Raw genomic sequence first — 27,628 nt, forward strand, 5'->3', positions numbered from 1 at the left:
TTTTCCAGTGTCAAGTTCATTCTATGTGTTTAAAGCCCTGTTACGGCACCACAGTTGCCCGTGTTGAGAACTTGGCAGTTTTCTGCTGCTGGCCGCTGAGCAGCCAGAGGATTATGTGTCGTGCTCAAGGGCACCCCGGCATTGGATGTTTAAGGGAGGGAGGGAGGGCGCAGCCAGAGATCACCCATGAAATGAAGTCTGAACAGGTTAGACAGTGCGCTATGCAATGTGAAGCTTGCAGCTGTTGTTTGATATTTGTTTCATAAAGCCCTTGTTTTGAATTTCCATTGATCTTTTCGACAGGCAGGTTCAGACGAGTTGGTGTGACCTATGAATATGGATGCATGCTTTGTATTATTAGAGTGCAGAGAGAAAAACGTGTGCGCTTGTGTGTGTGTATGTGTGTTTGTATGTATGTTTTTGCGCATACTTGCGTTTGCATCCGTCAGTGTTCATACTTTACAGTCAAACAGCCATGCTTGATTATGCAAGAGGAGTTCATAGCACTTAGCCTCGTGGGCTAGAGAGATCAAAGCCCATGTGTGACGTGGTGTTTGTGATATGAGCTGCTCAATAAATGTATGCCAGGTGAGGCTGAGTAATGAGCCAAATACAGATTCACATCATGGTATCGGAGATTTTTTAGGGCTTCAGCTACTGATTATTATCAATCAGTAAATCAGAAAATAATGAATAAATACCAGAGCCAAGGTTTACAACAGTGCATTGCTTTTAAGATGAGATAACTCTAAATTAACCGACTAATGTTAGCTGCTACCGTTAAAACTGGCCCTTTGCTTTGATGCTAATCCAAGCTTACAACCCCGTGTGACTAGTTAGCAGGCTGAGTAGGTAGTGTGTTCAAACTTGTTAAGCTAAATAAAAGGAGAGGTTAGTTTGCACTGTGTTTGCAGTAACAGTACTACTGGGTTAATTCAGAATTGTTTTGACAACTACAGGAACTAACTGGGTACATGTTGTAGCATTTGTTGAGCTTGCTAGCTCAGGAGCGGCAGAGGTGGTGACTGCTGACAAAACCACTGTCATGCAAAGTGACATTGTGAAATAAAAGGTCACTGAAAATTAAATAAAGAAGAATTGTTTTTGTTTGTTGAGAAAACAGGCAGTTTGAAACAAGATTTTTTAAAAGCTCTGTTTTTTTGAAAATAATAGAACTGTATTAAATTAGTCCTGATTCATCTGTTCATTTATATGTTATACAATTTATTTATTTAACTGTTTTATTTGATTATTTTCAATTTGCAGCTTTGCCTTGTAGTTACTTGAAGTCTGCAGTGCAGTTTTAGGGGGATTTGCTAAAAAGGTGACACAACAGACAGGCTTCAAAGAGCATAGATATTATAATGGTATAAAGTCACATATTGGAAATCCAAGTAAGAAAATACCCTGTCACATTAATAACACTGCATCTATATCTTGTAGACACCATGTTATGTTGCTAATTTTAGCGGTATAAGAACAACACCTGATGTGTTTTTTCACAGCCTCATGAGTCTTGACCGAATGAAGACATCGAGTGGCTAACTGCCAAGCAGTCAATCAGGGCAGCCGAAATCATTCGGAGTTTGCATTTCACTTTGCTGCTTATTTTAACTGTGTGAGCTCATACATCTGATAAACAAAGGGATACCTCTTCATGACCCAGTTCAGATGAGCAGGCACTAAACCCTGCCAAAATGCATTGCATTAATATGATCTTTACTTGCACACATTTTCACTTAATCACTAGCCAGTTTGTTCGGGGGCGGATTTAAAATACAAGGATGAGGACTGCTTTTCTGTCTGCGATCTATAGCATTATCATGTGTACAGTTACACAGTCAGCATTTTACCTCGGAGGCGGTGCCATAATCTTATTTTAAGACGACAATGCCAATACTTGCCAGTAATATGACGCCTACCCAGGAACTTAGTGTCAAAACAAATGGACATTTGGTTTCCTTTAAAGATGAAAGGACAACGTCAAGTGCTATCACCTTAATGCTTTAATCTATTTATATTCCCACAGTGCCGCATGCTTCCTTGTTAAGTTACTACTTGCCTGCTTTGCTATTTTTATAACAACATTTCAAATGGGAAATAAAATGCGAGTCACCCCTTCCTTCTTTATTCCTTCCCATCCGTCTTCCTTTCAATACAATTTGTGTGGATCGCATACAGTATCTAACATATTCTCTCCTGCGTCCTCTCCTATGTCTCTTTGTTCAGGATCACTACAACAGCAGCATGTATGATGGATCTCAGGAGGTATCCACTGGACGAACAGAACTGCACTCTGGAGATAGAGAGCTGTGAGTACAAAGACTGTCAGCACAATATGCAGGCTGAGGAGAAAACCAACACAGTGTTTGTATTAGCTGTAAATCCACCTCAGGTACTGCAGCAGAAGGATGGGGTTTACCTGATATGGCAAGTTTATACAGATGCAGATGCATTATTGCAAGTTTGGAGACTTTTGAGAGACAGTTTAGAAGAAAGAACGGTCAAATTGAAGCAGCACATCCTGTCACGCTCCATTAACGCTGGAAGCTACGTTCGTCCGATCTATACTTCACACTAGGTGGAATGCATTGCTGGAGATGTTATGTTATTGGGCCAAATGGTGGCGCTATAACAACAAACCTTATGCTTTGACCAGTTTTTTGGAACCGTATGTCTCAAAAACATCATTCTTTTTTCTTAGAATCTGTGGACCCAGACTAATCTATCCATATAAGCCCAATTATCATTGAGACTTTTGTTTTGTTTCATTGTCTGTACAGAGTACAGGGTACAGAACATCTCTTGGCCAAGCCGGTAAACGTCCCTGTTGGTGTCCTTGCAGGTTAAATTCAACTAAAGCCAGTTTCTCAAATCCAGTTTTAAGATTGGAGCACATTGGAGTTTTTTTCTTCAGATTTGTTGCTAATAGAATAATTAGCAACAAATAATAATAAAAAAGAAAAGACAAGAAATGTCAGCTATTTTTGTCAGTCTTTTGAACTCAAATGAACATATTAACTCACTTGCTTTCAAAGCAACGTCTGATTCTTGGAAACAACTTCAAACATGCTTCTTCCCAACTGACAGCCCAGTTGGAGGATCAGCAACACTGCATATCTTGGTCTCCTGTGATGGTTAGACAGATGGTTACACCTTGGTGCATGTGTGTGTGCGTTTCTACTTGTGCAGATGGCTACACCACAGACGACATCGAGTTCTACTGGAAAGGAGGCGAGTCGGCTGTTACCGGGGTGACGCGGATCGAGTTGCCTCAGTTCTCCATTGTCGCTTACAAGTTGGTGTCCAGAAACGTAGTCTTTTCCACAGGTAAATATGCTCTACTGCAATGTGTTGCGCACACACTGAATTTCCGTCGGGAATAACGCATGACAAGTGGATGATATGTTTTCCATTATATTGTTCATATCGAGTACTGGCCTGTTTTCAAGCTGATTATTTAATCAATTTCGGTAGCAAAGAAATCTGTGCCAAAGCTTGATCTGTTGATCTAAAATCCTCAGAGCCAAAGTTGTGTTCGTCAGTGCTTCTAATTGGGTTGAAGTGAAGAAAACGCGCCGCCTTTGAAGTATCCCTTAAGTAACAGTGGGCTGATGCAAGGATGCTGGGACGGTACTTAACCAAAACATGATGTAAACGTCAAGTTTTACAGCACAAATTGTGTCCACGTCGGGTGGCCCTTAACCCTGAGAGGTGACGCCGGAGTTAAAGGTTTGGTCATCACGCTGATGCTAACAAAATGCAGCTGAGGAATCCAATCAATCCAATCAGTCAATACAATGCTTTCACACCCTCAACATGAAGGTATATCTTGTGTTTAGCCCTCTTCATGGTGAAATAAGCAAGTCCAATGCCATAAACCTCTAAACAAAGTAGTGTGTCAATGGACTGCAGAAAACACAAGGGATCCTCCAAAACCCCAAATTAATATTTACGGAACCAAAAACGAAACATGGATGCTCAGGAAAAATAAATGGCAACGCATGAGAGAGGTTTACACAGCGTATAAATCCTTCGCTGTCATCATCAACTGGTGTTATTTATAGGTCCACAATGGCCATTTTCTTCAGAGATTTTCGTCTCCCAGAGCAATTAATTGGAAGACGGTTTGACACGTTGAAGCAATTTGTCAAGTTAGAAAATCATTTGCAATATCGTAGTTCATGGGATTCATTTGAGTTGCTAACTTGGATGCTTGAACTATTCTGCTATGGCACATAGTGAACTTTGGATTTCATTTGTCGCACGCCGAGGTCCTAAATTAATCTGTTTTTTATGTGTACATCAAGTCCCAGACACAGAACTTTAGTGACGCTCCCTAACCAACTGCCATATAATCTGGTCATTGGAGACTCATTCAGTGAGGCAGCTTCTCCACAGTAGCTGGGAAATAAAAGCTGTTTGATGTTTATTAATAACAGAATTTCTCACAGAAGTTATGCTTATGAGGAGGAGCCACACCCAGTCTGGAAAAGGGACACAAAGAGTAGATCATCCTTTTGTTTGCTTTTTTTGTGGGTATTTTTAACATCTCTTTTGAGGCTACACTTTTTCCTTTTTTTCCCTCTCAGTCTTCCCACAAGTGCCTCACTTTGAGTTGCCCTCGTTCTCACTGCGCCTTTGTCCTCATCTGGCAATGTGGCGAGCGTGCCGCATTGCGTTGCGCCATCAACCCTGGCTGTGTGCACGCCGTGTGTGGATGTGCCCGAGTGCACTTGTTTCAGAGAAGTGGCACGTCCCCTGCGGGTGGCGACAATTAAAGTTTAGTGTCTAGTGGTCCTGCTCCCGTGCTCTTGGCAGGATGTGTGAAGCACATCAAAGGCTCCCCCTGCAAGACTGGCTAATGACCAGGTTTCCTCCGTTACATGTGCCACTGGCCAGCCTTTAATTCCCTCCCACCTTTTCCCTCTTCTATCCCCGGGTTTCTGCCCTGTCTTGGCATCTCTCTCACCCTGTGTCGCTTCCTTTACTTTCCCCAGCCGTCTTCAGTGTATATTTTCCTCTTTCTTGTAAGAGGTGTGGTTGGATGCCAATTACTCTGCTCTCTGACGGAAAAGCAGCCCGGGATTCAGGGCATCACATTCATGCGGAATACGACCCACAACATCAATTATTTTCCTCTAAGCACACATACAGTATACTGCTTGTTTGTGTGTGTACATACAGTGAGCAAGTCCATATGCAAATGCACGCGTGACTGCTCACGTTGCTGTGTAAGGGTGACATTTAAGTGTGTTGTTTTGCGAGTTGTGCGCATCCATCACTGTCAGTCGCCACCTTTATTGTTTTCATCCTCCCTGACATCGTCGTTAGATAGCGGCAATAATAACATCTTTAAATATTCAAAAGCATGTATGTTTAATGTTTTTGCTGTAAATTGACATTAAAGCCCTTGAATATTCCTTCACATATGAATATTTTAGAAAATATGAAATGCTTCCATAACAGCTTTTGAAAAACAGCCCTTTAATTAATATAGCATTGATGTTCATTTGTGGGCCTATATCTTAGCACTTTCCTCTCTGCGTACATGGATGACTCCAGCTCTACCCCTTGTCAAGCTTTCCATTCTCAAATGGCATATATGCAGTTTACAATAAGTGGCTGATTGATCACTCAAAATTCATTCGGCATTTGCTTTTAGCTTAAAAAAGAAAGGAAACATTGCCGTAGCTAGCAAAGCTAACATTGTCGCCATGAGTTAATTTAAAAAACACCGTTGCCTGCTGACTTTCTAGTGTTTCAGACTCATTTTAAAACATTTTTAATCTTGTAAAAGAGGTCTTAGATCCTCGCTGGTGGCGACATCATCAGAGGCTAAAGCTACACGTTGCAGACAAAAAGTCATGCATTCCAAAAAAGCTATCTTGGATAGGGAGTTTAGGGTTGCTGGAGTGTAGACTTGACTAAATCCAATAGAAAGTAGACAGGGGGGAAATAAATTGGAGGATGCTAACTTTTGAACCCCACGAAGTGTAATTAGCTCCTTAGCTGGCCCTGGAGCTTGGCTAGGTTGCATGTAGGTCGTAGGTCGTAAGCTAGTTAGCCGGAATTGCTAACATGTGCGGCTTACATTGGAGCAAACAAAGATGCTGTTTGACACGATGGTGACAGAAGAGACAGACAGCAGGCCTCCTACCCCTCAGCACCACCGTCTATCCAGCCGCCCTCCCAGACTCTATTGCCGTTCTGTCACCAGCCACTCAACTTCCATATTCATCCCTGCATCCCATCTCCTCTCATCTCCTCTCCTTCCTCGCGCTCCGCCTCGGCCTCACACATGGTGTCCCTCCTACTCGCGGATGTTGTTTGGTGTAGCAGTTACAGCCAGTACAGTTCCACACCCACGCGCCAGTGAACCTCAGCCCACTCCTTTTGCTGGAAAACCACTTCTGCGTCCGCTACTGCGAAGATACCCAGCTCCTGTTTGAGACCGCAGGAGCTGCCATTAAGTACGCATCAAAAGAAGTGAATGGGATATTTTAGGACCTGGGACAGTCTGTTCCCACATTCACACTATAATGAAGTGTATGTTTAGCGTGTGTTGTTTAGCGTGTGCTGCCAGACGTTAACCATGAGCCAAATACAGGAGGATCATCTGATGTGATAATAATGGAAAAGTGTGTGCATTAATACATGCTTCATGTTCAGCAGCTTTATAATATGCTCGACAATGTGCTGATCTTTAGTTTTACACAAAGTTTGCAGTCCTTTGGTGAATTAGTCGATCAACATAAAATATATTTTTTGTAACCGCATAATTGTTGAAGTTGCATATCAAGCAAAAAAATACAAGGATTTGAGTGTGAGGATTTACTGCTTTACTTTGATCTATGTGGGTCATGGACTGTTGGTCAAACAAAACGAGACATTTAAAGACGTGGGCTTAGACAATATCGACTAAGTCTTGCAAAAAACTCCAAGCCGTGTGCCCGTTTAGTGGCGGCTCAGCAGTGTGTGTGCTGGTTGTTCCGTTAGCTGTTAGCCAAACACATCAGTACGCAGCTAATGGGCTGTTAAGCGACGCAAAAAACACACTCAATTCAAACTCAGAAACAGTCAATGGCACGAAAACAGAGGCAATATAAGTGTGTTTTGAGAAAGTGTGAGTCACAGCAACCAAGAGAGATCCTTGAGCACGCAGCCATAACTGGGCACCCACAATATTAATGCAGTTTGGTGCAGCAGCATGCGAGGGCTCTCACTCAGAAACCCACTGACACACGCGACCGATCGCATTGATCCTCCTCGCGGAGGCAACTTACACGGTTCCCATATAGACCCACATATTTGTCCGGGCTACAAAATGGGTCTTCTGTTTGCTGACTGCCTTCAAATGTCAATTATGCCAGTCAGCAGCTTTGGATAACAACAATTTGATGAACGGTCCGGACCTTTAAAATAACATGTCGGGATTTTATTGCAATCTAACTCACAGTCTGCACAGAATCTTAATGAGATTGTGTGCCTCTTTAGAGTGACTCTCTATCCAACTCTGCACACGAGGGTGCAGTTGATTGGACACACAAGTAGCTTTGGCTGAAACCCACGGACTGGAAATTACATTATAATGGCCCCCCAGTTCTCTTCCAATATAAAGAGAAAATAGAAAAGAATAGTGGGAGTAACAAGCTATAGATTCAATCCATAAAGAGATATGCTGGGAGGAAAAAATAATCAAGCATCGCATTGTATTCAAGCACACGCACACACGTATGCTGTTTATACTCCAGGTCATGGAAAAGTAATGACACAAATGCTCCGTCATAGCGGATCGTGGAGAGAAATATTATTTCCCAGACTTATGAAGCATCAGGCGCACTGCTTCGTGCATTCAGAAAGCTATTATTCCTGCAGTGATGCTGAATCTCTCAGAATCACCACATGAATTATGTAAATGGTTGAGAATTGATGAGGGAAAATGCGGTGAAATCTTTATCGCCATCTTAAATATTGTGTCGCATCATCACGAAACAGAGTTACAGTCCTTGTGCGTGTGAGAGAGTTGTTGTGTGTTTGAGCCAGTGACGAGGATACTTGTTACCATGGCAATAAATCCAACCCATGCTGTCAGGTTGTCATGGAAACTGAAACAAAAACACATGGTATCTCTGTGTGGTGCTCCTATGAATAACATACGTTAGATGGTTTTACATTGACATGTTTTTAAATCTATGGAACCAAATGTGTTTATGGAGTTAACATGTATGTACTGTGATTATTAATACTACTGGAACATTTTTTGTTTCTGAACCCAAAGATTTAAACACACTGCTTCGGCCTTTGTCTCGCCCGTCCTCAGGTGCCTACCCTCGACTGTCTCTGAGCTTCAAGCTAAAGAGGAACATCGGCTACTTCATCCTGCAGACGTACATGCCATCGATCCTGATTACCATCCTCTCCTGGGTCTCCTTCTGGATAAACTATGACGCGTCAGCAGCCAGAGTGGCTCTAGGTAAGAGGCAGTGGCTGTTAAGGAGCAGGTATTTGGATTTCTAAGATGAGATCAGGGACCAGAATGAGCCAAAACCTCCCTGGCTTAACTCCTCACACTGTGGCGGTATTAGTGGGAGCTTAAGGGAATGGCTTGGAAATTGGTGGACTAAATGCAAATGGTTTGGAAAAACAAGTCTATTATGTAGGGGGAAAAACAGAAATTAGGTTTCCTGTCTTCTATGGACATAGGCAAATTGGTTCTACTTGAAAGTATAGTGCAGATGAAATGCTGGAACAAGCTGTTTGGTCCACTGCCTTTCCGTAGGGCAAAAGCAGAAATACACAACCTTGACTCGGACCAAACTGGGTCATACCTTTTGTCTGCTGTTGCTGTGGTCACTGAGAGGCCTCCAGGAGCTATAACTACATCATGTCTCTAATGAGCATAATTTCACTTGTTATTGAAGAGTGCTTGTGTGGGTGCAAAGGCTCAAGACACTGTGGGGCTCCTGTGAGCAGTAAACAAGACAGAGAAGGAAGCAGCGGGTCGCTGGTTTGTAATCATCGTGATCCTTCACAGGAGGCCGCGGCACAGTTGGGTCTTTGTAGTTCTAGATGGCATATGAGGAACCACGAAATGTAATAAGGTTGTCAAGACAATAGATAAAAAAGTAATTTTAACAAACAGACTCTCCACAGCTGCATAATTAGTACCGCAGTAAATTGGTAATTGACCATTCGTTAAATGCCTCCCCTGATCAGCAATGGTCCAATCATAGCTTAGCAACAGCAATGAGGATTTCACCACCTATTGCTGCTTGGAGAGTTGCATCTTTTATAAGGCTTTCTAAAACCAAAAAATGCAATAAGAAAAGTCGAAAGGATGGATTAAACAGTGTGTTTATCTGATCTAATATAAGCTTAATAAGAAGACATAATAACAACGTATGTAATAAACGTATTAGATGTGGATGTAGTCGCCGTGACATCATCCATTGGTTTGTGGACTCCAATGTTAGCTTTCATGAACTGAGAAACCAGCTGCGAAAGGGTTAAAGTTTTAATGCGAAAGTATGGGCAACTCCCTGACCATTCAACGCCATGGAGCTGTCAATCACAAAGTAGCCACGCCTTATTTTCTATTTTACGGGACCATCAATCAAGTCAATTTCTCATAGACATTGATTGCCATCTGACTCTTTTTTGCAACAAGAAGAGGCGCCCCCTGATGGAGATTAGTAAGAATGCACTTTTCATTGATTACACGTTTCAGAAGCAGATATTGCTGCCTGGTAGTAACCAATTTTTACTTCCAAAGAATGATCAGCGCATCCAGTTTGTGCATTCAGTCCTCATCCATCCGTTTTTAACCTACTCATGGAGCTAACATTAGCATAATACACTAGGCTGCTATAGTTGATGAAATCTGCCAGCAACAGTTGTCGTTTCAGCTGGTCACCAGCTAGAAAGGAGAAGTCTGCGTTTGTCTACCCGCCGTTTTAACATGCTGAGTGGTAGCTAAATGCTTACAGCAGATATGACCAAGAACCTTTGTTGCAAACCATACCTCTCTCTCTCCCTTTTTCTCTCCAATAAATGCAAAAAAAATTAGATTATGTTATGAATCTGCAACCGTGTAGATGTTGCTCCTCCATTCTCTCCATTCATGCAGTTTCAGAAGTACATCTCTGTCAAAGGCAAAAGTGGCTCACCAACTGACAGGAATACAAACCAGACAAATTAGGTAACCGCCCAGAGGGATTTAAAAGCCCCAGATTCACTGTGTGTCAGTTAGTTAGTGGTAATTTGAATGAGGCTGTATAATGAAGCTTCCATAGATTCTGTGAGGAAATGCTTAAGCTTGGGGGCCAATAGGGGCCCAGCATTAAACCTCTGCCCGGGGCCTCCTTACAGCTCAATCCGGCCATACTAATTGATTTCTGCATTGGCTCTTAAATCATCTTCATATGGATGGATGATGGGGCAGTAATGACCTTAACACATCATAATGCTTTTTGGAAAACATGCTTTGATCCATAACCTGTTATCCACGGGCACAAGCAGCTCATTAGAGACTGGAATCTGAGCATCTGTGTGTGTGTGTGTGTGTGTGTGTGTGTTTGTTTATCTGCTTTATATCCACGGTTATCTGCCAGCTTGAACTAGTTATTTGTGTGATGGCACGCATGCAATATCCGGTCTTTACCATCGGAGTGTATGTGTGCTTTTAATGTGTGCATATGTGTGTTTGTGGGAGTGGGGGGGGGGGGGGGGGGGGGGGGTGAGGGGGGCAGTGTATGTGTGAAGTCCTGCTAGCTGCAATATCCGGTGTGTGTGTGTGTGTGTGTGTGTGTGTGTGTGTGTGTGTGTGTGTGTGTGTGTGTGTGTCTCCGCAGCTGAGCGGGGACCGGAGGTCCATCCACTTCTCCTGATGGATCATTACAAGCTTTCAGCAGGTGCATTGTGCAAGTGGGCGTGTGCAGGCATGCGTGTGTGTGTGTGTGTGTGTGTGTGTGTGTGTGTGTGTGTGTGTGTGTGTGTGTGTGCGCGTCTGCTCCTTTTCTGTGTGCAAACCTGCCAGTAAGAGCAGTGTAATGTTCAGGGAGAAATCAATTCAAGGAGGCACCAGGCAAACAATTGAATTGTTTGAAGGAGAATCTCATTTTCCTGAGCAATTCCGAAAGGATGGCAAAGTTGCAGATGACCCGCTCGCTTCGCTAATGTGGTTGCAAGCCATTTCCCGCAGTCGTCCCGCTCACTCACAATCATATTACTGCGAACAGTCAAGGTGTGGTCAATAGCTGTAATTGGTGATGGAGCACTTCAAGTGTAATGGTAGACACAAGTTTGACTTCACAGTGTGCGAACACCCCTCTTTGACTGCAGGCTGAAGCAGCGCACGTGCTAACTGGATAGCTATCAATTTGGGCCGTCTGCACGTGACGATTGGACGTGTTCAATTAACGCTTTAACGCTGCTTTGATTAACCCCGTGCCTCCATTCTCGCAGTCGACACACTGTCGCGCCACACGCTTTACTGCACCCTACATGATACCTTTTCCTTTTTACAACGTTAGGCCATGTTGCTAATCGCCTATTGGCTTGTGATTCAATTGCGGTGTGCCTTTGTTCCAACTGTGCAGGTGAGAAAGAGACGGTGGGACATATGCCAAGAGAAAAGGGGGGTGACGGAAAGAGGGAAAGCACCACAAAATGATGGTGAGATCACGGGGAAAAGATGCAGTACACATGAAGTGGGAGTAGAGGTGGAAGCCGAGGCAGGGATAGCCGACAACAATGGGACGGAGGGAGACAGAGAGTGAGTGAGAGAGACCCCATAAAAAAAGAAATCTCTCCCCGGAGAGTGGAGCGGCGTGATGAAAAAGGAGGGAGGCCCATGGGCGCACGGCCCCTTGATTAAATTGTCCGAACAGGGAGCGAGGGAGCAGAGGAGCGGGAGGGAGAGAGTTGGATGGAGGGCAGGGAGGGAGGGAGTGAAGGACGGAGAGTAATGGCACAGCTGAGAGAACACCTATAAAGAACAAGGCTGTCGTTAAGCAAAAAAAAAAGAGGAGAAAAAAAACTCGCACCATCCAATAGGGTGCAGAGACACGAAGCATGTGCACGTGCGAGCTCGTTCGCACACACGCGCCTCTCACACCCCCTCTGACGAAACAGAAACACACACACACACACAAATACGCATGAGTTGTGTTTGCCATGTAATGTGCCAATAAATCACACTAAGGGCTAGATTGACCTCTATCTCGCTCCGACTGGTCCTGGGCTCTTCACTGTACTTTATGACACACATATGCGTCCACACAAACACTCCAAAAAGCCTTGTCCGCGACTGTTAAACGAGCGGCCCGGCCACTGATGGGCTCAATTTATTTCCAGCATGAGTAGATAAAGTAGTAGAGATATATCTGCCACATATATATTATGAGATAAGGCACAGCGTTATTATTGCATTGCCAGGAGGTCAGGGTTTGCGTGATCATGAGTAAGGCGTGTGTTGATTTGCTGCGACTTCTGAAATGTACGGTGGCGATGGAGGACACGAGTGCATTGGCGAGAGAGCCGCACGGCACGAGTAAAAGGAGGAAAACACACTGCACAGAACACAATAGATATGAATTACGAAACATTGTAAATCGTTTTCTGTATTTGGTTGTGTTTTTTGTAATTGCAGCTTCTTATATGGTGGTTTTCAGTTTTTTTCAGTACGTTTCTTCATTTGGTTGTTTCCTGTAGTTAAAGTATATTTCTCTGTTTGGTAGTTTTTTGTAGTTACAGTACGTTTCTGTATTTGGTTGTTTCCTGTAGTTACAGTACGTTTCTGTATTTGGTTGTTTCCTGTAGTTACAGTAGGTTTCTGTATTTGGTTGTTTCCTGTAGTTACAGTAGGTTTCTGTATTTGGTTGTTTCCTGTAGTTACAGTAGGTTTCTGTATTTGGTTGTTTCCTGTAGTTACAGTAGGTTTCTGTATTTGGTTGTGCTCTCTGTCTCAGTCTTGTTTTGCCTGTCTGCGTGTGTCTTCTTAACTTACAGTACATTGAGCTTTCAGGGCCACTTTAGAAACGTATCATACCTCAGCCGATTCGATTTCCGCTCATCTATTTGTCTGTAGTTTCATGTGAATCTCACTTAGTATCTATCTCCTTCTGTCATGCACCCTCACAGGTGCGAGGGTGCCTTTACTAAGAGACATCAAATACCTCTACCCTGTATCCCTTGTGGTTAAGGTTACTAAGAGCTGGAGGCTAGATGCATGCAGCACTATTCTCATGAGTTATTTCTGCTCGCTGACCAAGGGCCTGTTGGGTTTTAAAGGCAGACCTTTTTTGAATTTCAATGAGGCAGATGTTATGCCCTCACTTAACAGTTTGTTTATGCAAATAAAATCACATGAAAGTGATCAGGAAACTGCTTCATACGAGTGGTCAAGAAAATCACTGTGCATGTGATACACTGTTTCTTTGACACTTCAAGCAAGGCAATTTCATAGCTTTCTTCTTTTCCAGTGGGTCCTAACTAGCAGAGAAAAGCATGTTTTCTATCAGAATATCCTTGTTTCTATAGTAACACCGAAGATATCTGTTGGAGTTTTTTCTCCAGCCTGACCTTAAGGTTACTGACGAGATTGAAGCATCTGCTTAGAATGACGCGGTGCTCTTTGAGCTTATGCTCTGACAGATTTGGACCAATTAGGCATCAAATGTGCCGTCCCGGGTTTATTTGCGGCATTATATATAGAATACACTTTCATAAAAGTTCTTTATAAGGAGTAAAAACCCGGTCTTTTTTCCTTTTTCGTCACCTAAGGGATCACCACGGTGCTGACAATGACCACGATCAACACCCACTTGAGGGAGACGCTGCCCAAGATCCCGTACGTCAAGGCCATCGACATGTACCTGATGGGCTGTTTCGTCATGGTCTTCCTGGCCCTGCTGGAGTACGCCTTCGTCAACTACATCTTCTTCGGGAGGGGCCCCCAGATGCAAAAGAAGCTGGCGGAGAAGGCGGAGAAGGCCAACAACGAGAGGGCTGCCAAATACGACGCCGCGAGGGTGAGCTGAGATTTGGTGACTGGACGCGTGTAGCGTGATTTCTCGACTCGAACTATCAGAGGATGAATGGAATGAATTAAAGTATAAGTAAATCAATCAATTATGTTATTTCCACAGAAAATGCCATGGGAAAACACTGTAGAAAGGACAGTCTGAGTAGACTCTCAATTTCCCTAATTTTTCTTCTTCCTAACAGGACTTAAACAGGATGTGTTGTCGGCTCTCGGTAGCAGAAGCAGCAAAGGGAAAATGTTCTGCGTAAATTAACTGTATGACTTTATCAGAGGCATCTGTATACCACACAGAGGCTTCAGTAGGCAAAATACGTTGGGTTTAAAGGTATTTTCAGGTATTTGTTCCCCACATGTGGCTGAATATTTTCATCTCCTCAGGAGGCAGGTAGTAGGACCGCGTCCCTAAAGCGGTCCAATCAGGTTAAAGGTCTTCGCCACTCACGCTCGGTGAGTTGTTCGTTCAGTGAGACTCTTCAATATCCTTGAGTCAACTCCGCCATTGCCATCAAGCTGACATGGATGTTTTTATTACATTTTTTTGCCTCGATGCAAAAATATCTCCCCATCCATGGAATGAGTCAAGCAGCAACAGACATCTTCATGACATTGCCATTATTATCCGGAGTATTCATTTTGACTTTGACTTCTTCATTGCAGTTCTTTCTCCGTCGAAATGATGCTCATTGCTCGATCGCATTGTAAAAGTGGTGTTTCCAGATATGAAGCCGTTTTCCCCTTTCAGCGTTCACCCTGAATGCATGCTGTCCGTGCATATTTTATTTGTTTCCCCACTGAAATCATCATTAACAATGTCCCACGTGGGTAGTTACTGCAGAGGTCCCACAATCATGCATCTTTGCCGCATTAATGCCAGGATTCTTTTGGAAATGAAATAGACATTGTAAGCCCATTGCTTTTTCAAATATAAGACCGAAGTACAACCAAGTTCATTTGAAGTCAGGGGACGTCTGAATGGGCCTTAGTGCAAAACCTTTTTGAAATATGCAAACGCTAAAATGTACATAAACAAAAAAGGGAAAGGTGGGACTTCCACAGTTGCTACATTTGCATGAACGATCGCCATTGTCCATTATTGTTGGTCTGTTTTGTGGTGCACATATCATAGGCATGGAGTATGATGTGTGTTTTAAATGTTGAACGTAATAATGTGGGCTTAAAAAAAAAATCTAAGGAGGAGGGGGGCAAAGATTGTATCATCAATGGAAGCTTTCCTCTTGTCCGTGAGTCATGCAGAGAAGCTGCATTAGTGGCTGCCATTAATTGCCACAAAAATGCCATGGAAGTGAGTGGTGGGCACTTGAGAAACTGAAACTGACCCCTCCTTTACTCGATCACTTTTCCAGACACGAAAAACACTCAGAAAGGTTTCTCATTGTGATGCACAAAATGATATGATGATAAGTGTACTAAATGTCTCACTATCACAATAAACACCGGTCAAGTCGGGAGCGAAGGCAAAGCGTGGCAATGAAAATGTCCCAATGTTCCAAAGGGCAACGGGATTATGAGAAATTGGGCCCCCCACCCCTCCTACACAGGGGCAAAACATCAACACGCAGAATGATCGTTTTGCATCCCTTTAAAGTCATTTTGCCAGTTTTTGTAGTCATTTTGCATCTCCTTGTAGCTGTTTTGCGTCTCTTTGTCGATGTTTTGCATCTCTTTGTAGCTGTTGTGTGTCTCTTTGTAGCTCTTGTGTGTCTCTTTGTAACCGGTCACCAGTTTCTGTGGTGGTTTGGAGTCTCTGGGCCCCTGTGCCCGGCCGGCCCGTTGAGTAATCCTTCCATGATGACATCTACATTTCATGGTCTTGAATGCGCTGTGTACCGAGGGCGAGCGCTTTCAGGTGGAGTCCGCTCTAGCTGCTCCGTTTATTGCACGCAACGTTGTTAATTCTTTTTTCTCATTTGGTTATCCATCCAGGCGGAACCGCAGGGCCACGGGAACATCCTGCTGACCACCCTGGAGATCCACAACGAGGTGGGCGGAGGCGAGATCACCACCAGCTTGGCGGACATTAGGAACTCTCAGTCCATGGTGCAGCTGGACAGCACGGCCTCGTCGCACATCCAGTACCGCAAGCAGAGCGGCGGGATCGGGCCGCGCTCCACCAGCCGGCACTCCCTGGACCGGGCCGCCCAGCTGAAGCGCAGCCGCCTGCGGAGGCGGTCCTCGCAGCTCAAAATCAAAATCCCTGACCTGACGGATGTGAACGCCATCGACCGCTGGTCACGGATCATCTTCCCTTCCGTGTTCTCACTGTTCAACCTCATCTACTGGCTCTACTATGTCTGATTGGACTGTTTATTTGAGATGTACGTTGTTGTTTTTCTTTTTTTTCTTGTTTTTCTTTCTTTTTTTCTTCCTTTTTTTTCCGTTGCTTTTATATATAGAATGTGTCGAGTTAAAGACTGCAACACTTTGAGACGGAAACAGACAGAAAAACAGACTAAGAAAAGACTACTGAGTTTTGGACCAAGTTCTTGTCAAAATTGTTTTTATATTTGCAGTCTTTGAATCCTTCGTACCGAGGTCTTTTTATTTTCTAAAGTATGTACTGTAATTGGGACTTGTGACAGTCATTTCCCAACATTTGCTCTCTCAGTAGTGTGTAAATAGAGAGACACAAAGCCAGCAATTGAATAAATAAATAAGTATTTGCAACAACAAAAAAACATTACACAAAATAACAGCTAAAGCAATGATTTTTCTAATCAAAAAAAAGAATTAAGAAACCTTTATACAACACAGGTGGTCAGATAAATGCAGGCAATTCCTAAAAGTCCATTAAACAAACTAATGTATGTTTGACTGGTATCCTATGCACTATTAATGCATGTAATGATCAACCATAATGGAACAAATAATGACTTGCCTTGGATTATGTCACAAGTCCACAGAAGACTCTGTTGATGTGTATTTGTTTATAGCATTGTTAATATACAGAATACTTGCTATAAACTATGTCATGCATTGATCTGGTTAACTTTTACCCAAACACAATAATTTAAAGGAGAGGATTTTCTCCTCTGTTCAGGATGAATGTGACTCAGGTTCTGAATCTTTTTGCTATCTGACATCTTGTTCTTGACAAAGAAAAGTGTCACTGAAATATTCCCTTTTTGGTAATTTGATAAGGGAAAAAAAGAAAGCACAAATACAAATAAAACTGCCATTTTTTCAGCAACAGCGCTTTAAGTAATAGCATGACAGAATTGCACTCAAATTTATCAAACTCCCTCTAAAAAAAAAAACTGTCTTATTTAATTTAAAACAACTGCCAAGGGCCTTTTTGGGCGACACGGTTACTCAACCCATGAAATATTATGATATTTTTGTACTCTGTGTGTCTTCAGGTATTCATTTGATTTTCCTAACCTGTGTTTTTATTTTTATTTTCTTTGCTCAACACTATCTCTGTTGTGGTAATAGAGTGAAAGAATGAAACCCATTTTTTGTACATACGTACATAGGTGTGTAAATACACAAATGTGCATATATATATACATGCAAGTGCTGTGTGTACAACCCCAAATGAAAATGATCTGAGCATTTTGTGATTGTCATACTGGCTATTAATTGTCAGAAAAAAAGAAAAAAAAACAGTTAACAAATTAACAGGTCATCTACAAGCATCGGTTTAGTTGTTGAGCATTTGTGGGGCACTCTGAATATCTTCTCAATCATCACGACCATGTTGGAATCCACTCTAGACACTGTGCGTATGTTCACCCTGCGTTCCAGAGTTACCGTATGACTCGCCATGCAGCAGATGCAAATAGATTTCATCGATCCCGCAGGCGGGCCGCGGTAACCGCTCCGTCGACTAATAAGCACACACTAGCGCTGAATGTACCAGATCCATTCTTCAGGGAGAGGATAATGAGCCATGGTCATCATTTCTCCATCAGAATGTAACGTGCCCCATTCTCATGAGCGGCGAAGAAAGGGAGGAGAGGCGACGGCGTTTTTAAGAGTGTGCGCATGTGCATGTGTGTGTGTGTGTGTGTGTGTGTGTGTGTGTGTGTGAGAGAGAGAGAGAGAGATGGGAAGTGGATAAGGAGAGCTCGAGATAGGGAGGGCGTGGGCAGACCATTTATTTTCTGCGCCGCTTGCTGGACTGTGGACAAATGTCAACGTATAATAGTTTTGTGGATAAAAATAGCTCTCCTTGTCCCACTCTTGATAAACTGTGTGCCGTTCCACCGAAGGTCGCAGGGCAATCAAGCAGTTACACTTCATGGATGACGATGTTAATTTGTCATGGAATATACACACTGTGCATGTTGGGGGAGGGAATATGGGTTGGGATATAAGTTGGGATCAATTTAACAAAAAAAAAGTTCCGCTTTATGTGTACAGACTGATTGATATGTGACTAAGAACTGAATGTATTGTACTTGGATTGTTGCTGCACAAATGCAATTTTTGTTCTGGAAACAGGATTGACCTCAACCCCCGTTTAATTAGGGCTCTAGTTGATTCCACATTCAAGGGGCCGCACGTCTCCTGGTGGTTCCTTGTCCTGTTTTCTACTGTGTAGACGGGGCGCAGTGCACATGATGACCCGGGTCCAAAGCTCCAGATGTAGATGAAATATTATCCTATATTATAAGCCAAAACCTCTTGCAAAATGGTGTGTTCGGCGGAAACCTCTTTTCGTCTCGCGCCACTCGTATTAATTTGTGTCGTTTTTTTCTTCGCCCCAAACAGCCAACGTACCAACGGTATGTTAGCGGTATGCTAGCTAGCAACAGACGCACTTGTTATTTCTGTTACTTCCCCCCTCTGTACGCTTCCGAAGCAAATTTAATGAAAACGTGGGAATGCGCGTAATTTCTTCTCTTTTCTCGGAAGTTGAGACGTTTACAACTCTGACGGATGTGTTTTTCGTGTCAGGTGCATTTTGGATGCAACCGCGCCAGTGAGAGTCGTTTGGCGTTCCGCCTGAGCCCACGGTGCTCCACGGAGGCCCGGACTTAAAGCACAAAGCGTTGTTTCGTGATCTCATGCATTCAAGGTTGTTAAGGCATTTAAACCAGTTTGTCCAAAGACGTTTCCAGCTGCTTCGTGGAGCTCGAAGGAGGAAATTCGTATGAAATAAATCTCAAAAGCAGTTTGCGAGGCTTCAGTTGTGTGTAAATAAGATATCACAAGGCCAATTTCTGGAACACTGATGCTAGAAGAAAAGAACTTTTTTTACTTCCAGGCTGACTTTGATTTAAACGATTACTTTCGGGTACGTTTTTTCAGTTGGTCGTATGAGTCAGTATTTTAATTACCGAACTACATAGTGCAGTTGGAAAGTGAATGAGACGAAAACGCGATACTTGTTTATCATGCATGCGACTACAATTCGTAACTTGGGTAGATTTTAAAAGAAGAAAAAAATATGATATTTTGCAAAAACTCACTCACGGGAGCTGCCAACTGCTCATTTTAGAGATGACAATATGCCATGTGAGCCTAAAAGAAAAAGAAAAAAAAGTTTCAAAAAGAAAAAAAAGAAAAAAAAATAGTCATCAAAGACTTCAGGTGTTGTATGGCCTTGGTCCCATAATGGAATGTGAAATGTTCTGTGCTGCCACAAAATGTATTTAGGCTTAGATTTATACTGTATATCTCTGTATGTTTCTCTTCCTTTTTCAATAGATTATCATGTTAAACCATCGAATAAATTATAAACATTGTACCTGTGTATTTGGTATTGCGAGCATGCATGACACTCCGTGAAGAATCTGCATATCCTGTACATGTAGAGCGAGCTAATGCAATGCACCGCCATTTCGCACATACAATAGAATTTTGATAAAAATGTCGCCTGTGCATATCCTAACACTTGTTGGGAGTACCTCCTCTAAAACTATCCAGGTGCCCTTGAGCAAGGCACTTAATCCCTACCTGTTCCAGTGCAACTACACAGTGACAGTTGAAGACTTTTCATTGCAACTCCCAGTTGGACATATTTTGTGTATGAAGTGAACTTTATGAATGTGTGCCAGAGTGTTGGTGAGTAAGAGTACAGTGGTTCCCTGCATAAATAAAGATTGAAAAAACAACAACTGTGTGAGGTTGGAGATTATTATTCGGCAATTGTTGTCCATTTTATCCCCTTACTCAAGAGCCACAAAGTTCATGATTCATTCAGTGACTTGTCGATGCGAGTGATTATAAATTAGTAGGAAACTGAGAAAGTTTTAGTTTTTGCTCAAGGGTTTTTTCTCAGTTAACTTTAAAAATGCATGTCTCAACAATATCGACTTGTACTTGTGGTGACCATATTGGAAGAATAGCAATGCTGTCTTATACATGTATGCAAACAATCCCAAAGGAAGAAGGAACACCTGTATAGTCATTACATTTTTATCCAAAGCGACTTACATTTTTGCTCTATACACCGTAGACACAGCAACGGGGAGCAATTCGGGGTTAAGTGTCTTGCTCAAGGACATGGACATGGACTAGCGGAGCCGGGGCTCGAACCACCGATTCTCTGACAACCACTAAGCCACAGTCCCGATCCTACGTATCGGATCTCTGGACACTCCTACTGGAAGAAACCCCTTCCTTCAAGCAGTATCAATGACAGGAACGCTGCACCAGAACCCCACAACTATGGAGCGTAATGTGTATTTACAAAGAGGGTTTCCTGCTATGAAGCTAATGATGATAATTAGGCCATTAGAAAGAGGCCAGAGTCCCCCAAAGGGGACCCACGCAGAACTATTTTAGATTTCATCAACACACAACAGCAGATTTACACAGAATGTGGCAAAAGAAACAAGGTGTTCTGATGTAGTTTTTAAGCTTGACTACTCAACCTTGCCGACACAGTGCACCAAACCTGGCTTGACAAGCCGCCACTGTAAATGATACATTGCGTTTCATTAACTGAAAGGACCAGCTGGGTCTACGCAGCGAAACCAGGCAAAGCAATACATTAAGGATGGGTCCGTCTCAAAGTAACGCGTTCTCCGTGGGCCCACGCGTAAAAACAGACAACTGGGAGCGACCGCTGTGGGGTTTACTCAGACTATGGGTGACAGCAGTAAAACATGTTTGAGACGTCTTAACAAACTCAACACCTACAGAAGCGCGAGTTCAAAGCAGAGGCGATGAATCAAACAGGCGAAGTCCCCCTGACGAGAAGCCTGTAGTTGTACTGGTTGACTTAACAGCGAGCAGCTTGATGGTGTGCTAGCGAAACGACTGTCATGTAATCAAGGAACAGAAAAGTGTTTGTGTCTAATGTCAAAACCGCTCATGAATCATAATTTGGGAACGTGTACGCGTTTTGGTGTTACGTGTTTGTAGCAGTGGATATATGTCCATTTGACTTTGCAGCCATTTTGCCAGTGGTTTGTGGCTGTTGGAGCTTGAGCAACGAAAAGAAGAGGCTATCTCGGCCTCCGGAAAAAATAAAGTATTTGCAAATGCCTGCTGTCTTTGTTTGTTTTTAAGTCCAAAAGCCCCATTCCATAATAGATGCATTACCTTTCAAACTCCGTTTGACTTATGTTACGGCATTCTAAAACAGTTTGTCCGTTTCTGGAAGAAGGACGTTGCCTCAATGTTGGAATCTCCTCCCCTTCATCTCAGGTAGAGGAAATTTATAAATCGGCCGTATCACACACTATTTATGCATAATGACTTTAAAAAATGCTGAGCTTCGCTTTCCAGTCCCCTCCCTGCCTCTGCACAGTAGGCTATATGAGCCCCTTGGGGTGCCTGTGATAGATTTTTAATCTCTTCCCTTTATAATGTATATGAGGGTTCTAACCCCAAGATATATTGCGCAGTTTATCATTAAGCTAATCATTAAAGAATATGATAGTTCAGCAGTTTAAAGGGGGGCATGTGAGTGGAGCTGTTGTTGATAACTTGCTTAGTCTCTAGGACAGACTCAAGCCCACATAGACGAGCAACTCATACTGTTTTGGCCGTTTGAATATGCTAAAATGAGGCCTGGCCAATCACGAGTGCTAAAAGGCAACACGCGGCCAATTATTTGATAATCAGGCTGGAGGGTTAGATCACAACGATGACGTTGTCGGTAGCTCGGGTTTGAAATATAATAGCCAGTCAATATGTTTGTTTTTCCAGCTGTAACTACCTGCATAACTTCTTACTCACAGCACAGATAGCTCTTTCCTCTGTACCAAATTCAAAGACACCAAAGTACAGATTTGCTGTCAAACTGTTCAGGTCTCCAGATCATCTCTGCACTCAGTTTTGAGAACGGAAAAAATAAAATACAGACTCCTACTCTTCAACTTTGTCAGGTTATTTTGCTGTGTTGGAAACAACCTCTACCAGACCTTATTTTAGAACATCCAAACAGGTAAATAATGAATAACCCAATGAAAGTTTACAGTTAATACAGTTTCTCGGAGGTCGTCAAGAGGCTGACAGAGATATTGATAGATGACCTCGGGCAAAGAAGATGCCAAGTCACCAATAAAAAGCACTCGGGAGGGCCGTAAAGCAAAAGGCAACCAAAGGTTATCAGAACAAAGAGACAACAGTATTTTTTACAAGCAGCATCCTCTCTCTCTGCCGTGCTATCACTCATTTCTCATCTCATCGACTCGGTCTGCATCCTGATGCGAAAGCTTTAAAAAGGAACGAGCTGTTCACACATGGGAAAGTGAAATCACGGCAAGTGATAACTAGATGGATAAAGTGCCTCGCCTCTGGGCTTGACATCATTATCTGGCAGTGCAAAGGATCTGGAGCTGTATAACTGCTCAAAGAGTTATGATGAAGCGCACATATTAAGGGTGATGAATATTGTCAAAACAGTACACAAATCATAGTTCTTCACTTACAGGAAATGAGCCTCATAAGGCTTAATGGGGGTGTTGGTGGGAAGATGCATTGTGAGGCATGACCTGGAGCTCTGTGAGCTGAGCCGAAGCACTGTGGTAAATGACTTATTGCTTTCATAAAAGAGCAGTGGAAAGAATATGAATATTTAATTTGTCTTATTATTTTTGTTTCTTGTCCAGAATTAGAGATTAGATACAACTTGTATCGCTCCGATGGGGAAATGGGGTCGCAACAGCAGCAAATAATCAAACACAACAAAGACAAATGCACAAAAAGGAACATGCAAGATATACAAATGCTTACATTATGAAATATTCTCAGAACAAGCAATACAAAGCGTGGTTACACAAGATCACAACACACATGTGGTGCTTTGAGTTAGATGCTATCAGCACCATGTTGCCTATGGTAAACAAAGGTAGTTTATCGCGTTAGCATGCTAACGTTCATTGATAGCATTAAATTCGAAGTATGGCTGATGGGCATATCAGTACTTTTGCGAGGACAAACCAAAGTGTTAAATGAATTGATATGTCGATCTGATGTTGGCTAAAAAGTCACGGGGGTAAGCAAAAATATTATAATTCATCCTCAGAAACTCACTCTGAACAAAGAATGCTAACCTGCTGGTGGCGCTGGATAAACCAGTTGAAATCGACCAAATAGAAGTTAATTAATTGAACGCAGGGCTGGAGCGCCTCTTTTTGTTGGACTGAAGCTGGGCAGTTATTGTATGGACCGAGGTGCCTGGGGAGGTTTCCCCACTGTAACTTTGGTTTAGCACACATTGAAAAGGCCCAGAATCCGGACAAAACAAGGTCGGTGTGAAAGGGCCCTAAAACTACGTCCTTTATTTGCCTCGTCTATTGAGCAGAGACAATTAGCCTACAATAGTCACAAGCTTATAAAAGTGGTATTAAAGGGCCGCTAAAAACAAACTCTTCATGACCAATAGCTTAGGTGTCTAACATGAGCTAACATGAGCTAACGTTAGCTTACACTGCTGTGTAGCTAAAGCTTGTATCGCCTTTACTCATGCTACTACTACATTGATGTGTTCGCATTCCTCATTGTCCTGCAGTTAAGCCTTTGTTTTGCTGTTCATCAAAAGTTTAGCGAGTGTTTCATAGAAACTCTGAACTTTTGGGACCAGAATCTGTTTTCATAAATCCAAAGACATTCACGCTGGGAACCTTAACCTACTTCCCACTTCCTCCCTCCGTCTTTTTGCATGGAGCTTGCCATGCTGTAGCATTCAGAACATCAACTGCTGTGAGATAAATAAATAAAAAAACATTTAAACTTTAAGCATAGCGGTGCTACGCGGCACTCCAAACAAGACCTCAGCCGTCGCATAGCAACAGCAGCATCCAAACGGCCGGGGCTCCTCGCATACAGTCGAAGTGTTTTGTGCTGCTTGTTAATAACGAGGCACCCCGTGGACACTGGGGCCAAGTCGTTCTGATGGGAATCAATGCGTCGGTCCATGGTTTTTGTTGCACTTTTGTCCGAAGCGCCACGTGGACGGATCAAGGTGGATCCCCTACCCTGATGGATGACCCAAATAGACCGCCATCCCAAACTCACGAGGCGGCGAAGGGTTCAGCCCGTGTTTTCTTGTTGAGAAACTCACTGAATGAATTCTTTCTGATGTCTTCTTTCTTTCTCTTCTCCGCTCCCCGCCTGCCAACTGACATACTTTCTTTTAATTCATCAGCAGCATGGCGAGCGATGGTGGGAGCGTGGGAGAGAGTGGGAGGGAGAATGGGAGGATGGAGAGAGAAAGAAAGTGTGTTTCGGCATCAAAAGACTGTCTCGGAGACTGGGGGGAATACATTGACTCCTCCATGTGCTTTTTGATGATGCCTCTTTGCTTTATGAACTCAGTGATACACAACAGCCGCATCAGTGTATTAGCCTACTTCTCACTTTACTGTTCTGCACACTTGCTCCCTTTCCGTCATCAACGCTCATCACTCGTCTCTCATTGTAACCTTGTGTCTTTTATTTTGTAAGACACACTTCCTGGCATCAGCTGGTGAGCAAGGGCGTACTGTACAAGACAATATTGTGATGGCTCATCCTTCCTACAGAGAAACCTTTGAGTCCCTTGACGATGAAGTTTTCTTGAAGAGGGAACTGCATATCCCTGAATCATTAAACATTTAAAGGACTATTCCCCAAGTGTTGGATACCAGAGAGAATACCATGTCCTATTATGTATGACCCAGAAACAACTCATTCATATCTTGAGTCACATCTGCTCACTGAATAATCATTAAGAACCCCCCCCCCCCCAACCCCTCTTTGGAGATGGATAAAAGAGAATACTGACCACTGTTTTGCTTTGTCAACCCGGAGAGGAAGGATTTTTGTACAGTGGAGCTTCACGTTTGCTGCAGTAACATAAAACTCATATTGAATGTTTAATTGAATGTGATTGCGTCTCTGCAGCCGCAGTTGTTCAGCTGGCTTCCGCTCTTTGGAGAGTACAGCAGTATCAGGCTATTTGATTTACTCGACGACATCATCCGACGGAAGGGAAATGTGTTAATTGGTTGTTATTGACAGGAGGCCAGACACTTATCCACTTATCCCGCAGGAGCCATCTGAAAAACTGTTTTCAAATGTCAGTGGGGCCCAGTCAGATCACACCACATTTCTATTTTGGTTTGCGTAATCAACTTTCAATACAGGCCAAGAATCTCACTATTGTATTTACAAAACACAGCTGATAGCATAGTGGTACTTGATAAATTGCTAATGCTAATACTGCTCCACGTCTACTTCGAGGTGGGGATATGCTGCTGTTTGCTAACAAGTCAGCCACACAAGCTTTTATGTTGACATATGATCCGGTAAATGGGTGATTTTTGGTTTGGAGATCAGTATATATGGGCTGATGAGCAATGAGGACAAGGTGTATCGACATGTGATTGGTCAGGTGATGTTCGGGCGGGAAATACACTGAGGACCCCTGGTGGGCAGGTGTGGAGTGACAGGCTCCTCTGCGGGCTTTTAAAATTTGACCAAATTAAACCCTGATTTTAATCAGAGCATCCTTTGTCTACTCATGCATTTAGTTACTGGACAAGAGGTATAGCTGTAGGTTCTTTGGTACAGACATTCTCATTTATTCCAAAGTCAAACTGAACTTCCCCAACATTAAATGTGATTATTGCACTTCAGCAGAATTTCTTGCACACAGTCATTAGGCCTTTAAAACCTTCTACGAAAATGACCATCTTTAAAAAAAGATGCCAGATGTGGTGGAATAATCTAAATCCCTCCACTCCACACATCCTCTTGACTCATCAGCATCTCAAATAATGTTACATTTTTCATGAATTATTTTGCATGGAGGACATTAACAGACTTTTTTTTCCTCCTTCTTTCTCGATTCTTTTAGACAGAATACAAGATGGTATCACTTGTTACACAGCTCGCTTTCGGAGTGCACATTTCCATTTCCTGTGTTCAGACATTATCAGCCATTTGTTCTCCCCACCCCACCACCACCCCACAGGAGCTCCTCTATTCCCTGGGCTCATTATGATCAGAACAAAGTGAGCGCTGGCTGCCAGGGAGAGACACAACAGTATCTTTGTTTTAAATGTCGCCAAATAAATCCAAAAAAGTCAACAGGTCTGTTATATCATTCTGTTTGCAGGATTCTAATCAAATGTATTGAAGTCGTGCAGTCGGTGTCCGCGTGCTTTTTAAAAACACAATTTATTTATAATGTGGGTGAAAATATAAAACCCATTTAAACTAAGAAGCAGTAAATGTGTTATTTTTTTTGACAGAGGTTTTGGTTTGTCTGACAAATGTAAGGCACATGTTTGACTCTGTGACAAACCGATCTGATCACATCAAAACCAACAGCATTTACCATCACACCAAAATGCATGAGAATACTTGGGTTTCGATAAGAGTGAGTGAAATATACTGTATATATATATTTATTTTTTTACATAATTTTAGATGTGGCATGTCAAAGCATGGTGAGAAAGAATAACCTTGTGTTTTCTGCCCTCTGCTGGCCACTTTGAGTACATACAGCTTCATGCACTGAACGCTGCACCCCCCATCACAGATTCACACGCCCACACTCTCGTCTGCAGACACAGAGAGGCGTGTACGTGTGATTAATGTTCTCCCTTTTCACATTCCTTGCTAATTAGCAGCTGCTTGCATCTCCATTCCGACGGTTATTTAACAGACATTTTATTTAGCCTGTGTCGATAGAGCCATTGACGCCCGTAATTACACGTTTAAATACTCCATGTTTGTAGTTTGCACTGTGCAGGGGCCAATTTCATGGACAGAGTTCCTGCTTATTAACACTTTTCAATTACGGCCCTGTATCTCACGTAGCCAGATATAAATTCTATATATCTTGTGAAACGGTTGCTTGCTTGTGCATATTTAATGATGTTATGATGATGAAAAAATAGTGCAAGCTTGTATTGAATAATGCATCCAAAGTCATAAAGTATTGTCCGAGGCATTTTAAATGATTTAATTTAATACATTTTAAAGTCAGAAAACTATTATGGAGTTATTAGTTGCACCACTCCTGCTTATTTGGCGCTAACAAATTGACGCACCTGCACTTATATGCGGATGTTTAGTTCCCACTGGGCCCACCATGTCCATGTGACCTTTCTCTTGTCATGGAGGGAGGATTTGAAAACGCTTGCGTAGCAGTCGCACGTCACAGAACTGGAC

General features: G+C 42.8%; 1 protein-coding gene across 1 annotated transcript in view; it reads left to right on the forward strand.

Annotated features, from left to right (window-relative positions):
- The window catches only part of LOC306752882 (gamma-aminobutyric acid receptor subunit beta-3-like), a gene marked incomplete at both ends in the record, with an annotated part of 49,769 nt that extends 33,406 nt beyond the window's left edge, over positions 1 to 16,363 (forward strand). Inside the window, 6 exons of the mRNA XM_079236711.1 lie at positions 2,230 to 2,312; positions 3,193 to 3,330; positions 8,324 to 8,476; positions 13,786 to 14,033; positions 14,426 to 14,494; positions 15,992 to 16,363. Coding sequence (XP_079092837.1) covers positions 2,230 to 2,312; positions 3,193 to 3,330; positions 8,324 to 8,476; positions 13,786 to 14,033; positions 14,426 to 14,494; positions 15,992 to 16,363 — 1,063 coding nt within the window. The remainder of the gene's footprint in view (positions 1 to 2,229; positions 2,313 to 3,192; positions 3,331 to 8,323; positions 8,477 to 13,785; positions 14,034 to 14,425; positions 14,495 to 15,991) is intronic.
- Positions 16,364 to 27,628: the final 11,265 nt, after the last annotated feature.

This window comes from Taurulus bubalis, assembly GCF_910589615.1.
Source record: "Taurulus bubalis genome assembly, chromosome: 21".
In the NCBI taxonomy this organism is placed as follows: Eukaryota; Metazoa; Chordata; class Actinopteri; order Perciformes; family Cottidae; genus Taurulus; species Taurulus bubalis.